Source organism: Pelmatolapia mariae, linkage group LG13, assembly GCF_036321145.2.
Source record: "Pelmatolapia mariae isolate MD_Pm_ZW linkage group LG13, Pm_UMD_F_2, whole genome shotgun sequence".
NCBI lineage: Eukaryota > Metazoa > Chordata > Actinopteri > Cichliformes > Cichlidae > Pelmatolapia > Pelmatolapia mariae.
Genome location: NC_086238.1, coordinates 36,233,007 through 36,245,689, shown reverse-complemented (window position 1 = coordinate 36,245,689; position 12,683 = coordinate 36,233,007). Strand labels below are relative to the sequence as shown.

The following is a 12,683-nucleotide window of genomic DNA, read 5'->3' as shown; positions in this document are numbered from 1 at the left end:
GGATTCAAAACCCAAACAGAATCGAACTGAAACTAGATTTAACTGATTTATTTAGAAATAACTCAGGAAGTTATCAGGGAATATTTCTTTATCTTAGACAAACGCATTTGTATGATAGGACCTGACTCTGATCCACATGCCAGACCAGTTGTTGGGGGTAATGCACCGACCAGCCGCCAATAAACACCAAAGAAGAAGAAGAAGAACTCCAGGTTCCAGAAAGCCTCGCGCGCACAGGGCTGTTTGTTGTGGCCGCTTCGCGAGCGTCCGCGGCGTTGTTCGCAAGCAGCTCACGGGACCGGCGAGCGGCTGCGGCACGAAGCGCTCTCCGTGGGTCTGCGCGTTTATTTCGTAGATTACTTTGAATTGTTTGTTCAGCTCATCCTCGCCAACAACACTCCCACTGTTTACTTGTTCGGCGTGTCTTTAACAGCCACGGGAAAGTGATGCTGTGCTTAGTGGAGGATTTTGTGTCGAGCAAAAGCCATCATGTTTGCAGAACGTTAGTTCAAACTCCCGATAACGACATGAAGCACTAGCTACCAGCTGTCTGAGTGCTTGGGCCGCTTCCTCTTTCGGGCACCGAGCAGTTGTCGACGATTTCAGGTCGTCTGCGGCTCCATGATGGCGATGTTTAGGAGCTTTGTGTCGGCGAGCTCCCAGCTCCGCCAGCAGCAGCAGCAGCCCAGCGGCGGCCCGGGTTCGCTGGCAGCCCCGGCGGAAAGCATCGAGAGCCAGTTCTCCTGTCCCATCTGCCTGGAGGTCTACCACAAACCCGTCAGCATCGCCAGCTGTGCTCACACGTAAAGTAGCCGCTTGTTCTTCTGCTTTCTGCTGTCGTGTGTGGACGTAAATGACCGTGAATGGTCACTTTTATGTCCAGCTGTGGTCTTCTGTCGAAGAGCACATGTGTGTCTTTACAGCAGCTGAACTGAGTAAGTTTATGTGGTCCATCAGCATCCTCTGACCGCACTGAGCCCAAACACAGACGATCAGTGAGCTGCTTTAATGATGTGCACGCACGCGCACACTTTCAAATGACTGATATTAGTAAAATGTTTATAAACTTTAGCTTATCCTTCTTAGCACTACAACCAGCGCATTTACAATAAGACTGTCACATTAAACTATAACTATGAACGACACTAGTAGGCCCACAGTATACTGGTTAGCCTAACAAGCAGAAGACCTAGAGTTCAGTCTTGGCCTCATCCTCAGGGTTGTGCCAGGAACTGGGTTCAAACCAGTTCAGCTACTTGCTGCAGAGAGCAGCTGAAAGCAGATGAAGTGTGCAGTGTTGCATCTCTTCCCCTCCACATACATACAAAATGGTTTAACATGCAGGACCTAAATGGCAGTAGTTTCTATTTTTAAAATGATGGCAAAATTCTGTCAGTTTAAGACAAGATTTGATAAATATTTCACTAATCCAGATTTCAAAGTCTCAAAAGGTTGAAATGTACTGACGAGTTCCACACGTGGAGATTACAGTTGTTGTTTAAGACAGAGCTGCTACACCCTCGCACTCTGTGAACAACAACCATCGTCTGCTTTTAAAAAGTCCGTTTTTACACTTTTTTGTCAAATTTTTGACTTTAATCTCAAAATGGTCGACAATATTTCTTTTCTTGACTTGGTCCTTCAGCTCATTTGGTACTGATGTTCTGTTGACACTGCCAAGTGTTTCTAGGAGTTTTTGGGAGCTTTCTGGATAAATCCAGTGCTCTGAATCCTTTTCCTTCCTGTCACATTTGCTGCGTCTCAGTTCTTTGATTAAGTTGATTTCTTTCTTTTCTTCGCTCCTTCTAAGCTGAACTTTCAGCACGATGTCCCATCATGTGCATCACTCTCTGCAGCTTTGAAGAATAATTTTAGATCTTCAGCATCTGGTTGTCATAATTTCTGTTTCTATTTTTGAATAAAGTGTGTTAGAGACACACTTGACCTCAGTAAAGGTGTTTTACAATCTGTTTCTTACAGTCTTGAAGAGGCTGGTAAAGAAATGAAAGTTCTTTAGTGTGCTGAGATAGAAATCATTTCAGTAGCGACACAGAAACACATAATCAAGGCTCATTTTATTTATGTTGTGTCAGCATAAATATCATATACTCCTGTTTACATCAGGACTGATTTACTGCTGCTGTCCTACTGCAGTGACTCAGGGATGCTCCTCCCATATTATACACTGTGCAGCATATTATAGTCGACTCATTAACACTCTGTGATGTCCTGGCTGTGAAATATCTGTAGTTTGGTTTATATACCTCCATTAAATAAAATATATTAAATATCCATTAAATTGAATCAAACACAAATTTTATGATGTGGAGCGTTTGCAGGCCGGGTGAGTCTGCATCTACTCGCTGTAATCCAACACAAAGAAGATGGCAGACTGCTCTGCTTCCTGGTCCCAACTCTGGATTGTCACATTTTGGAGGTTTTAATAAAGTTGGAGAGATTTTTAGAAGTGAGAGCTAAACGTGTCCCTGCTGCTCTGACTGGGAAAGACCAGAGAAAACGACAAACTGTTTAGTTGCACACTGATTTAATGTTAATATTAGTGACCTCTGATTGATGTAACCGGGTGCTGTTACTACTGGCGTGATTTTCAGCATTCACCAAGCATTTATTATTAGCTGAAAATAACAAGCAGTGGAGGAATTTTACAGACCATTCCTTTTCATTTATGAAACACTGTTAAAAAAACACCTCAGTACACAAAAAACTCTATTATGAAGAATAAAAATAATTATCCTGCAGAAAAATATGCCCCAGTGTGTCCCCGTGTTAAATAAATGAATGTTAGTGCTTCATATGTTTAAGACTGAGCTCGTTTTAAATACTGTGTATTCTGTTTAATGTGTAGCATCATATTCATTCAATTCAGGTCATTTGAATTTTATTTATACAGCAAATCACAACAACAGTCGCCTCGAGGTGCTTTATATTGTACAGTAGACCCTACAATAATACATACAGAGAAAACCCCAACAATCATATGACCCCCTGTGAGCAAGCACTTTGGCGACAGTGGGAAGGAAAAACTCCCTTTTAACAGGAAGAAACCTCCGGCAGAACCAGGCTCAGGGAGGGGCGGGGCCATCTGCTGTGATTGGTTGGAGTGAGAGAAGGAAAACAGGATAAAGACATGCTGTGGAAGAGAGACAGAGGTTAATAACAAGTATGATTCAATGCAGAGAGGTCTATTAACACATAGTGAGTGAAGAAGAAACACCCAGTGCATCATGGGAATCCCCCAGCAGCCTACACCTATTGCAGCATAACTAAGGGAGGATTCAGGGTCACCTGGTCCAGCCCTAACTATATGCTTTAGCAAAAAGGAAAGTTTGAAGCCTAATCTTGAAAGTAGAGATAGTGTCTGTCTCCTGAATCCAAACTGGAAGCTGGTTCCACAGAAGAGGGGCCTGAAAACTGAAGGCTCTGCCTCCCATTCTACTTTTAAATACTCTAGGAACAACAAGAAAGCCTGCAGTGTGAGAGCGAAGTGCTCTAATAGGGTGATATGGTACTACAAGGTCATTAAGATAAGATGGGGCCTGATCATTTAAGACCTTGTATCTTTAAATCAGATGTTTATAGCAGCGGTCCTTTATGTAAACTATTGTTCATGAGCTCATAAGATAAGATAAGATAAGATGACCTTTATTAGTCCCACACGTGGGAAATTTGTTTTGTCACAGCAGGAAGTGGACAGTGCAAAAGTTATGAAGGACAATTAGAATAAAAATAAAATAAGAACTCATAAACACAGGGCTCCATCTTGATTTTTTTAAGTATATTTAAATTGATAGATATCTGTTGAAGTTGTGTGTGCTGGGCTGGGGTCTGCACTCACTCAGCTGTAACATCAGTCTGGGCTCTTGTTGACTGTTAGCGTGCTCTCTGTGCAGGTGTATGCAGCATGATGCTGTTGCTTCTGTCCTGGCTTCTTCTTTAAATGTGCTGTGCAGGTTTGTTTAACTTGTTCAGTCCTTGGTCAAGTACAGGAAGGATGAAGGAAAATGAATAAACAAACAAGAAGAATAGCAACACCCATCTGATCATTAAGTGCTTGTGCCACAAATTTGGATGGTTCCCTTTGGGTTTCTCTGGGTTTTACTGCCACCTGAGCTCAGCTAAATATTTGACAACAGCTTTGAATGAACTGCAAATGGAACTTCTTTATGTTTTTTCTGTTTTAGTCAGACTGCAAAGCATTGATGAATAAGAGAAATATGACTTTTATGTAATTACCCAGGAAACTTAAAAACAGCCTAATTGTGAAAGAAATCCTTTGAAGATGGATTTAAACTAGAGTGACAGTAGAGGAGCCAGCAGCGCTCTGCTGGTCTGAGTAAAGATGTTACCTTTGCTGTCGGCTGTTTGCTTTTCCAGGTTTTGTGGGGAGTGTCTGCAGCCCTGTCTCCAGGTGACGTCACCTCTCTGCCCCCTCTGTCGTGTGCCCTTCGATCCCAAGAAGGTGGAGCGGTCCTCCAGTGTGGAGAAGCAGCTGGCTTCATATAAAGCACCCTGCAGGGGCTGTAACAAGAAGGTAGATAATGACTGTTCTAACAGATAAAAGACCCCCATAGTGTTATTACAAATATTATTTGTTGCACAATTCATACTGTGAATGTAAATCTTTTCTTTTTTATTTATAGTGTTAGTCTTTGACCATTTGTGCAAATTAAAGTGTGAAACTGAAAAAGGAAATAAACGTGTCAAAACTGATAATGGTTGAAATGAAAGTCACTATAAAAATGGACGACAGTCTGAGAATCAGAGTGAGATGAATAGAAGTGAAGAGCAGACTAAACGCCCCCCCTCCATGCAGTGTCACCGTGACTCTTTACATACATGTACAGTATACAGTCATAACCCCAGGTGTGTGCATGCTTTCAGGTGGCTCTAGTAAAGATGAGGACCCACATTGCTTCCTGTTCTAAGGTGCAGGAGCAGATGGCCAACTGTCCCAAGTTTGTTCCTGTGGTGCCCACCTCCCAACCTATACCAAGGTACTCACACTGCAACCATGTTCATGCAGCACAGCTGATACATGCATGTACGCATACATGCATGCATGCATGCATGCTCAGCTCAGTGTTTTTAGATGAGTTTCAGAGAAAAAGTAGCAAAGGTAGAGAAGACTCAATCTCCCATGAACCACAAACTGACACATAGATATATGTGTGTGTGTGTGTGTGTGTGTTTTAATCTAGTGATGTTTCTTTGTGGTATTTTTGATGATTATTGAGTATAACTCGTAAAAATCAGAGATCCATTACTTCAAAATGATGAAACGTTTCCTAAGGTCAGATTTTACATGTAGAGTTGTTGCATCGGTGCAGTGTGGAGATCACTGAGGCCCGGCTGCGCTGATGCTACCTTTCAGCTAGTTTGTACTTTTAGGGAAGGTGTTTCTGATCTTTAGATAAGACACCGTAGATTCTCTGTGGAGTTCGGGTCAGCTGAGTGGGCTGGTCGGTCAAGCACAGTACTAACATGGTCAGCAAGTTTATGCACTGTAATCAGGTGCTACATCCAGGAGAGGAAATCAGCCACGACTCTCTGTGGCCCTGATCTATGGGCCACCTTGAATGTAAACAGCTAGAGATCCAGATACCAGCAGGTGGAACAGGCTGTGATCCAAACAGAGTGTGAGTGGGCGTCCCAGGAGGTAATAACACAGAGAGTCCACCACCCACTAGATTGCCAGACACTCTTTTTCAGCTTCGCTGTATCTGGAGTGTCTATCTAACAACTTCTGGCTGATGTACACCACTGAGCACTCGACCCCTCACCCTGTGGGACAGAGCGGCCCCGTGTCCTCTGTTTGAGGCATCCAGCTGCAGGATGAAGGAGTGAGAGTACTGACAGGGACTAGAAAGAGAGAGCTCTGACCTCCTGTTAAACCTCACATACAGGGTCTTAATAATTAGGCCCCATCACTGTCACACATACTGTGCTTCACTTTCAGAGTGCTGACTTGCTTGTGGTTCTCAGCATATTTTCAGTGGATCCAGCTCCTATTTTGTATCTGGGAGGCAGACACCATCTCTACTTTTAAAATTAAGCTTAAAACTTTCCTTTTTATTAAAGATTGTATTTAGGCCCTGACCCTGAACACTGCCTTAGTTCCAAGTGATCCGAGGTGATCAGAAATGTGACGTCTGTGGACTGTACGGGACAGTGGCATCACTGCAGGAGTGCTGAGAGTGTGTCCTTCACAAAAATAAAAACTGCAACAAGAGAAATGGCTTCAAAACCACAACACTGTGATCTGACAAAACACCATAGACCAAGCAGCAGGTCTCTGTCACCGCCATGATTGTTGTGACCTTTGAGTCCCATCCAGATGGCCCCGCCCCTCCCCGAGCCTGGTTCAGCCGGAGGTTTCTTCCTGTTAAAAGGGAGTTTTTCCTTCCCACTGTTCCCAGGTCCTCATAGGGTCTGACTGTTGGGTCTTACTCTGTATTATTGTAGGGTCTTTACCTCACTAGATAGAGCGCCTGAGTTAACTGTTGCTGTGATTTGCTATATAAATAAAGCTGAAGTGAATGAAACTGAACAGGAAGTGTGTTCAGCAGCAGGTCTGTGGGGTGTGTCCGTCAGCATCATATGGACAGCTGTAAGTCAGAGACACATGGTACTCTTACTCTGAATAGTGTGAAATGAAGTATTCAGATGATTTGAGATGGATTTCTGATTCTGGTGTGCTTTAAGCATTAAAATAAAAATAAAATGAATGAAATATTTCACTTTGTTATGAAAACATTACATGTTCTGTGTTCTGTTGTTGAGACACACTGTTGTGTTTGTAGGCTGTGAAGGTCAAAGTGTGTCAGCTTGTAGAATAAAATGTGAACATGAAAAAATGTTCACAAATATGTAGATGGATATTTACACAAATATACTCTGAGCTGCAAACTTGCAATCCAAATTTTATCCTAATTTTATTGATAATTCTGAAGTCAGTTTTTGGACTCGGTGCAGTGAAACTTAATATTCAGCATTCAAAGATATTTTGGACAATTTCATGGTGGGAAGAGTTCGTGTTCCAGCACAGCTGTGCACGAGTGACTTTAATCACCTAATGTCAATGCAGCCGTTCACACCAACCGCATCATTTCACTGGATGGATTTGAGGCACTTCTTAGAACCAAGCTCGATATTTTGGATTTTTTAGATCCAAAGAAACCAGTGTGACCAATCAGACCACTGCATTTGGCGGCAAGTACACTCATACTGCACACTGGCAGTGTAAATAGCTGTGTGCACGAATCCTGTGTTATCTGAGACACTCAGCTAGCTGCTGCTCCGGGTCAGTCAGCTCTCTGAAACGATTTCAGTGCCCCACTAACATCCTGAAACATGGACGAGCGTGGCCACCATTCAGCTTCAGCTGCTCGACCGTGACATTCTCCCTGCTGCTGCCTGCTCGTGTCAGCTGGAAGGACCAGACTCTCAGTTTCCTCCTTTTCTTGTATCAGCACCACGTTATCATCGTTTCATGTCCGCTTCATTCTCTTCACAGTGCAGTTTTACACTTCACTGTACATATACATCACACAGCAAGTCTGGATCTGGAAAAGTTTATCGTTTCATGTTTTTTATTGCAGCACATTCGGTGTGTAACAGCCGTCAGAGGTGGGCGGATCAATCCAAATGTCGATAGTATCAGTGACACTCCTGGTATCGCTAATAGATTAAATCAATACTTTCCTTCTAGCCTCCGAGTTCAGTATAGAGCCCACTGTGTGTGTTACAGTCATTCATGTTTTGGTTTGGAAATGTAAAACAAACATGCACCTGAACTTTTGTGTCACGTCTGTTTTATTTATCGCCAATAACACAACTGAAGTTGACCCAAAGTGCTTCAGAGACGCCACGTTCTCCACAAAACCAACTTCCTGTGTTAACTCAGTGCTGTGGAACATGATAACCAGAGTGATTCAGTGTCTCAGAGTGTGACACACTGCTCTGTTGGTTAGATCTCCCTGCTGTTATAGTGTCTTTATTTTATTTAGCAGTGCTGGTGTCTGCAGCACTAAACCTGTCAGCTCAGTACAGACATCTGCAGCATTGCACAGCAACATGTGCGCTGGCTCGTGGTGCTCTGTGTCTGTCAATCCAGCGTGGTGGACAGAGGACAGCAGGGACACCTGTTGGTCTCCTGCCCGTGTCCCCACCACCCCCACCTCCCTGCTGGAGCTACAAGTGCAGTTTGGTCACACATTGAAGTGCACATGTGTGAGCCACAGCTGAGCCTTTCTGATTTGAGAGGCTGTGATCACAGACCTGTAGTATGAGTGAGTTTGCAGCTCTCAGTATATTTGTGTAAATATCACGTTTGTGAATGTGTGTGGAAACATTTTCCAAATATAAGTTCAAATTTGTTCGACACATTTTCCAACAGCATCGATGCCTGTGTGAGACTGGACTGAGCAAAACACATTCTGTACATGTTCAGCTTCACTGTGACACAAACGCACACGTGTCAGCCCAGCCTTGTGATAATTTATGTGTGTTTGTGTCCTTTTATATGCAGCAATATTCCAAACCGGTCAACGTTTGTGTGTCCGTTCTGTGGGGCCAGAAACCTGGACCAGCAGGAACTGGTGAAGCACTGTATGGAAAACCATCGTAATGACCCAAATAAAGTGGTGAGATAGCGACGACCACACCAGACTGTTAAACTGTGTTTGTGTTAGGATAACGTCAGCACCATCTAGATTATTTCTGGGTGTCAGAAACAGAATTGCCTTTAATCTGTCCGTGAAACAGCCGCACAAACGTCTCCAGGAATCATTAGGAAATCTTGGAAATGTCTTTTCCATTTTGCCTCGGAGTTACAGTTCTGCTCCTGCTCCTGAGGTCACTGAGGTATTAACAGCTGTAAGGTGGGGAGCAGTACAGACTACAACACTCACTAATTTCATGTTAACAAGTGTTGTGTGGCTCATCTCCTTTGTTCAGCTGGATTCCCTCCTCGCCTCAGCCCTGTGCAGACAGCGTGATGGTGCAGTAGTAAGAGCTGCTGCTTCTCACCAAGCAGGTTTCTCTGTTTGCAGAGGCGCTAAACTAACTTTGTTTGTGCAGCAGATCCAGTAAACACGGCCTGTAGTCCAAAGAAAAGCTGGAAGCTCAGTCAGACCAGAAAAGCCTGATATAGAGATGCCAGTTTGCACGGGTTTCTATGAGAAGGCCCACACACACTCTCATCTAGTTGTTTTATATCCACAGCTTCCCGTCATGTATCTGCCTGCTGCACCTGTGATGTGTGTGTCCTTTAATGGCCGTGTGCTCGTCCCTCCAGGTGTGTCCAGTGTGCTCAGCCATGCCGTGGGGAGACCCCAGTTATAAGAGCTCCAACTTTCTTCAGCATCTTCTCCACAGACACAAGTTCTCATATGACACGTTTGTTGTAAGTCCAGAGGATCCATTGTTCTTTAGAAATGACATGTTGTTGATTTTTTCGAAGAAAAGATTCTTTGTGCAAACGCACAAGTACAGAAATTCTGATCTGTGTTTGCGAGCAGTTTGGAAACATTTAGTTTCACTACATTATCCTCAACTATATAACGACTTTATCAGAAACGTGCTTTTAGCCAATTAGAAGTATTCTGTAATAATATTAACCAGACCAGGTACAGGATGTCTCGCCCAGCTCTGACTGCTTTCAGTCTGAATGTTGATCCCACTTCCACTGAAGGCGTGGTGGGCAGCGTGGCCTCGCAGGTCAAATACGAGCCGCAGCTCAGACTCTGTAATCGGTGCACTTGGTGACTCACTGGGTCAGATCTGTTCATTTTTAAGGCTACAGTCACCTGTAAGAACTCTTTAAGTGATATATGCTAATAATACAAAGGTTTTTACCTTTACTGTGTCACAAAGGGCTGAAAGGGGAATGTAGAGTTTCTGAACACGGGATGTTTTAATAAAGCTGAACCCCAGATGAAATAATAATGATGACATAATCAGATCAGCTGAAGTATACTGTTTCTGCTCCTTCCAGGGTCGGATCTTTAAATTGTATTCTCAGGAATATTCTGAGGAATTTCAGACATTATTGGATCATTCTAATCATTTATATGCTGCAGCTCAACACATGAAGATACTCCTCATCATGTCTCATTCAGTTTACATACTACAACATCATCTCTCATCAATCACATCCGAGTTTATGATTCCAAATCAATTGGTGACAGATTGATTATTGGCAGGTTGTTAAATACAAGAATACTAAAGCGTACCATGCGTCCATGCAAAGACCCAGAATCTGCATCCATCATAATCTGAAGGCTCCGTGTGAATGCATAAAGATTCATAAAGCTCCAACGCTGCAGTTTACTCAGGCCAACCTTTGTAGAGACATCCTACTACAGTCTGCACTCTGTGGATAAAAGTATTGGGCTGCACATATTCATTTTTGAATTCAGGTCATTTTAGTCCTATTTCCACACAAAGCAATCATGTAGCCACGTATTCTGCTTTTACAAGCATCTGTGAAGGAATGGATCTGTAAACAGGTCATTCAGTCACATCCACAGGTATCCCACTATCAGCTGTAAGTCATGTTATTGCAAAGTGGAAGGATGCAGGAACCACAGTGTGCAGTCATGAAGTGACAAACCAAGTTATAGGGCGGAGCTGCCAAAGCACACTATGCTGATTTTAAAGCCAAGTGGCTTAATGATCAGCATAGTGTGCTTTACAGCATGGCTTAATGTGTACATGGCCCCGTACGGTGGATGAACCTAGAGCGCCCTGAGGCAACTGCTGTTTGGATTTGGGGCTATATTAATAAACTGAATTGGCACCTTGTGATCAAATTGAAGTGAAGCTGTTGCTGCAGAGTGTGTGCAGGTGGACAGAAACTCTGACTGAAAGAAAAGTAAAAAATGATCATTTATAAGAAAACAAAATGAAGAAATGTGTCTTTGGAGAAATTCAGAGTGTAAGGCTCAGATCTGGGTCCAAACAAATCCTGACAGTTCAACGATCTGAATCACAGAGCGTCTGAACAAAAGGTTGTTAGTAGACTGGCAGATACATTGGTACAATAATAGGTGCTTTCTGTATTTGGTCAGGACTACAGCATCGATGAAGAGGCAGCGCTGCAAGCAGCTTTGGCACTATCACTGACTGAAAACTGACCGAGCTCACACCACTGCCCCCTCAGCACTTCTGATGTTCCTTCTTGGAGGTCGAAGCTATCATCCACCCAGCAGACACAGCTGAGCTAGCCTGGTTCATACAGTGTGTACAGGAGCTCCACCACAGACTGTGGACTGGTGATCAGTTCATACATGTGTTTGGAAACATTCGTCACTACTTTATTTGGTGATCTAAGAGAAAGCTGGACAGTTTTCAGCAGGTCCAGTGACTGTATTCACATGAGTTATATTAACCTGTTTGTTTGTTTTGAACAATCTAAGCAAAAACCTGAAACATGTTTGTTTTTTAAATAAATTCCAGTCTGCATCTTTGTGCTCTGCCCATCGTCAGCTTCACTTCACAGCTGCAATAAGGATCACATGAAGGGCTGCCTTCCTGGACCTGTGAATATGACACATACTGCTGATGTCAAACCCTCAGAAAGGTCAGGCCTCTGACTGGCTGCTGCTGCAGGTTAGATCTCAGCCCAGTGAACAGACCCTGCAGAGTTCAGGTAACAAACCTTTGCTTGGACACGATTCTGTAGTAAGCTGCTGGAAAGCCACTGAGTGCTGATCTGCTGCTTATCTGCTCAGCACAGCCACCCTGTGTCCCTCCTGGCAGAGCAGGTCACCCACTAACTGGAAGGTTGGTGGTTCGATCCCCGTCTGCTCCAGTCTGCATGCCAAATACCCTTGGGCAAGGGACTAACCCCCGTTGCTCCCTGATGCATCCATCTGTGTCAGTGTCAGAGAGAAAGCACTTACACAGAAGGAAAGTGCTTGTTTGTGTGAATGAGGCAAGTTTAGAAAAGCGCTCTATAAGGTGCGAGTTTGACGGCCGCTCTGTTGAACCTGATGCAGCCAACGTGTTTCTGCAGCTTTTGGACACGTCTGTGTTTCATCGCCTCTGCATGTAACACAGCCGCAGCACAATGTTCCTGTTGCTTCCTGGACAGACTGCTGCACTTTTGTCAGGTTTAGTTTGACAGCTGATGAAGTCTTTGAGCAGGTCCGACCTGTGAGCAGAGGAGCGTCGTGAGCAGCCGATGCTGAGCTTCAACGAACTGTTGAACGTGGCTGTCATTAGGTCACCATAGCAACCTGAACACAACAGAGTTATGTTCAGTTTAAAGTCGTCGGTGAGTAAAATGACACATGATGTAATGTCCACATCCACAGACTCAGCTGGACGATGTCAGACATGAATGTCGAGATTTTAAGATGTATCTGCGTTTGAACGTGCTGGAGGATTTTCAGAATAAACATATTCCTCCTGGGAGCACACTAAATAAAAATAATAATTCACAAGGTTTTTACAACATTGCCTTCTTTGTACTTTCCTCTATTGCCAGTGTTGGGGAGTAACGGAATACATGTACCGCCGTTACGTATTTAGAATACAAAATATGAGTAACTGTATTCCGTTACAGTTACCGTTTAAAAAGGTGGTATTCAGAATACAGTTACTTTGTTGAAATAAATGGATTACACGGCGGTACTTTCCTGTTTCATATTGTCGCGGGT

At 43.6% G+C, this 12,683-nt stretch overlaps 1 protein-coding gene across 2 annotated transcripts; it reads left to right on the top strand.

Moving 5' to 3' along the window:
• The first annotated feature begins 276 nt into the window (after positions 1-276).
• On the top strand, positions 277-12,467 carry LOC134640265 (E3 ubiquitin-protein ligase RNF166). 2 transcript variants are annotated; one of them, XM_063491939.1, is made up of 6 exons: positions 277-803; positions 4,396-4,552; positions 4,903-5,015; positions 8,549-8,663; positions 9,317-9,424; positions 11,091-12,467. In XM_063491939.1, the coding sequence occupies exons 1-6, from the start codon at positions 622-624 to the stop codon at positions 11,154-11,156; spliced, it is 741 nt and encodes a 246-aa protein (XP_063348009.1). In that variant the 5' UTR covers positions 277-621; the 3' UTR covers positions 11,157-12,467. The 2 variants fall into 2 exon arrangements, with proteins under 2 accessions (XP_063348009.1, XP_063348010.1); XM_063491940.1 differs by lacking the exon at positions 277-803 and adding an exon at positions 822-935.
• The last annotated feature ends 216 nt before the right edge of the window (positions 12,468-12,683 follow it).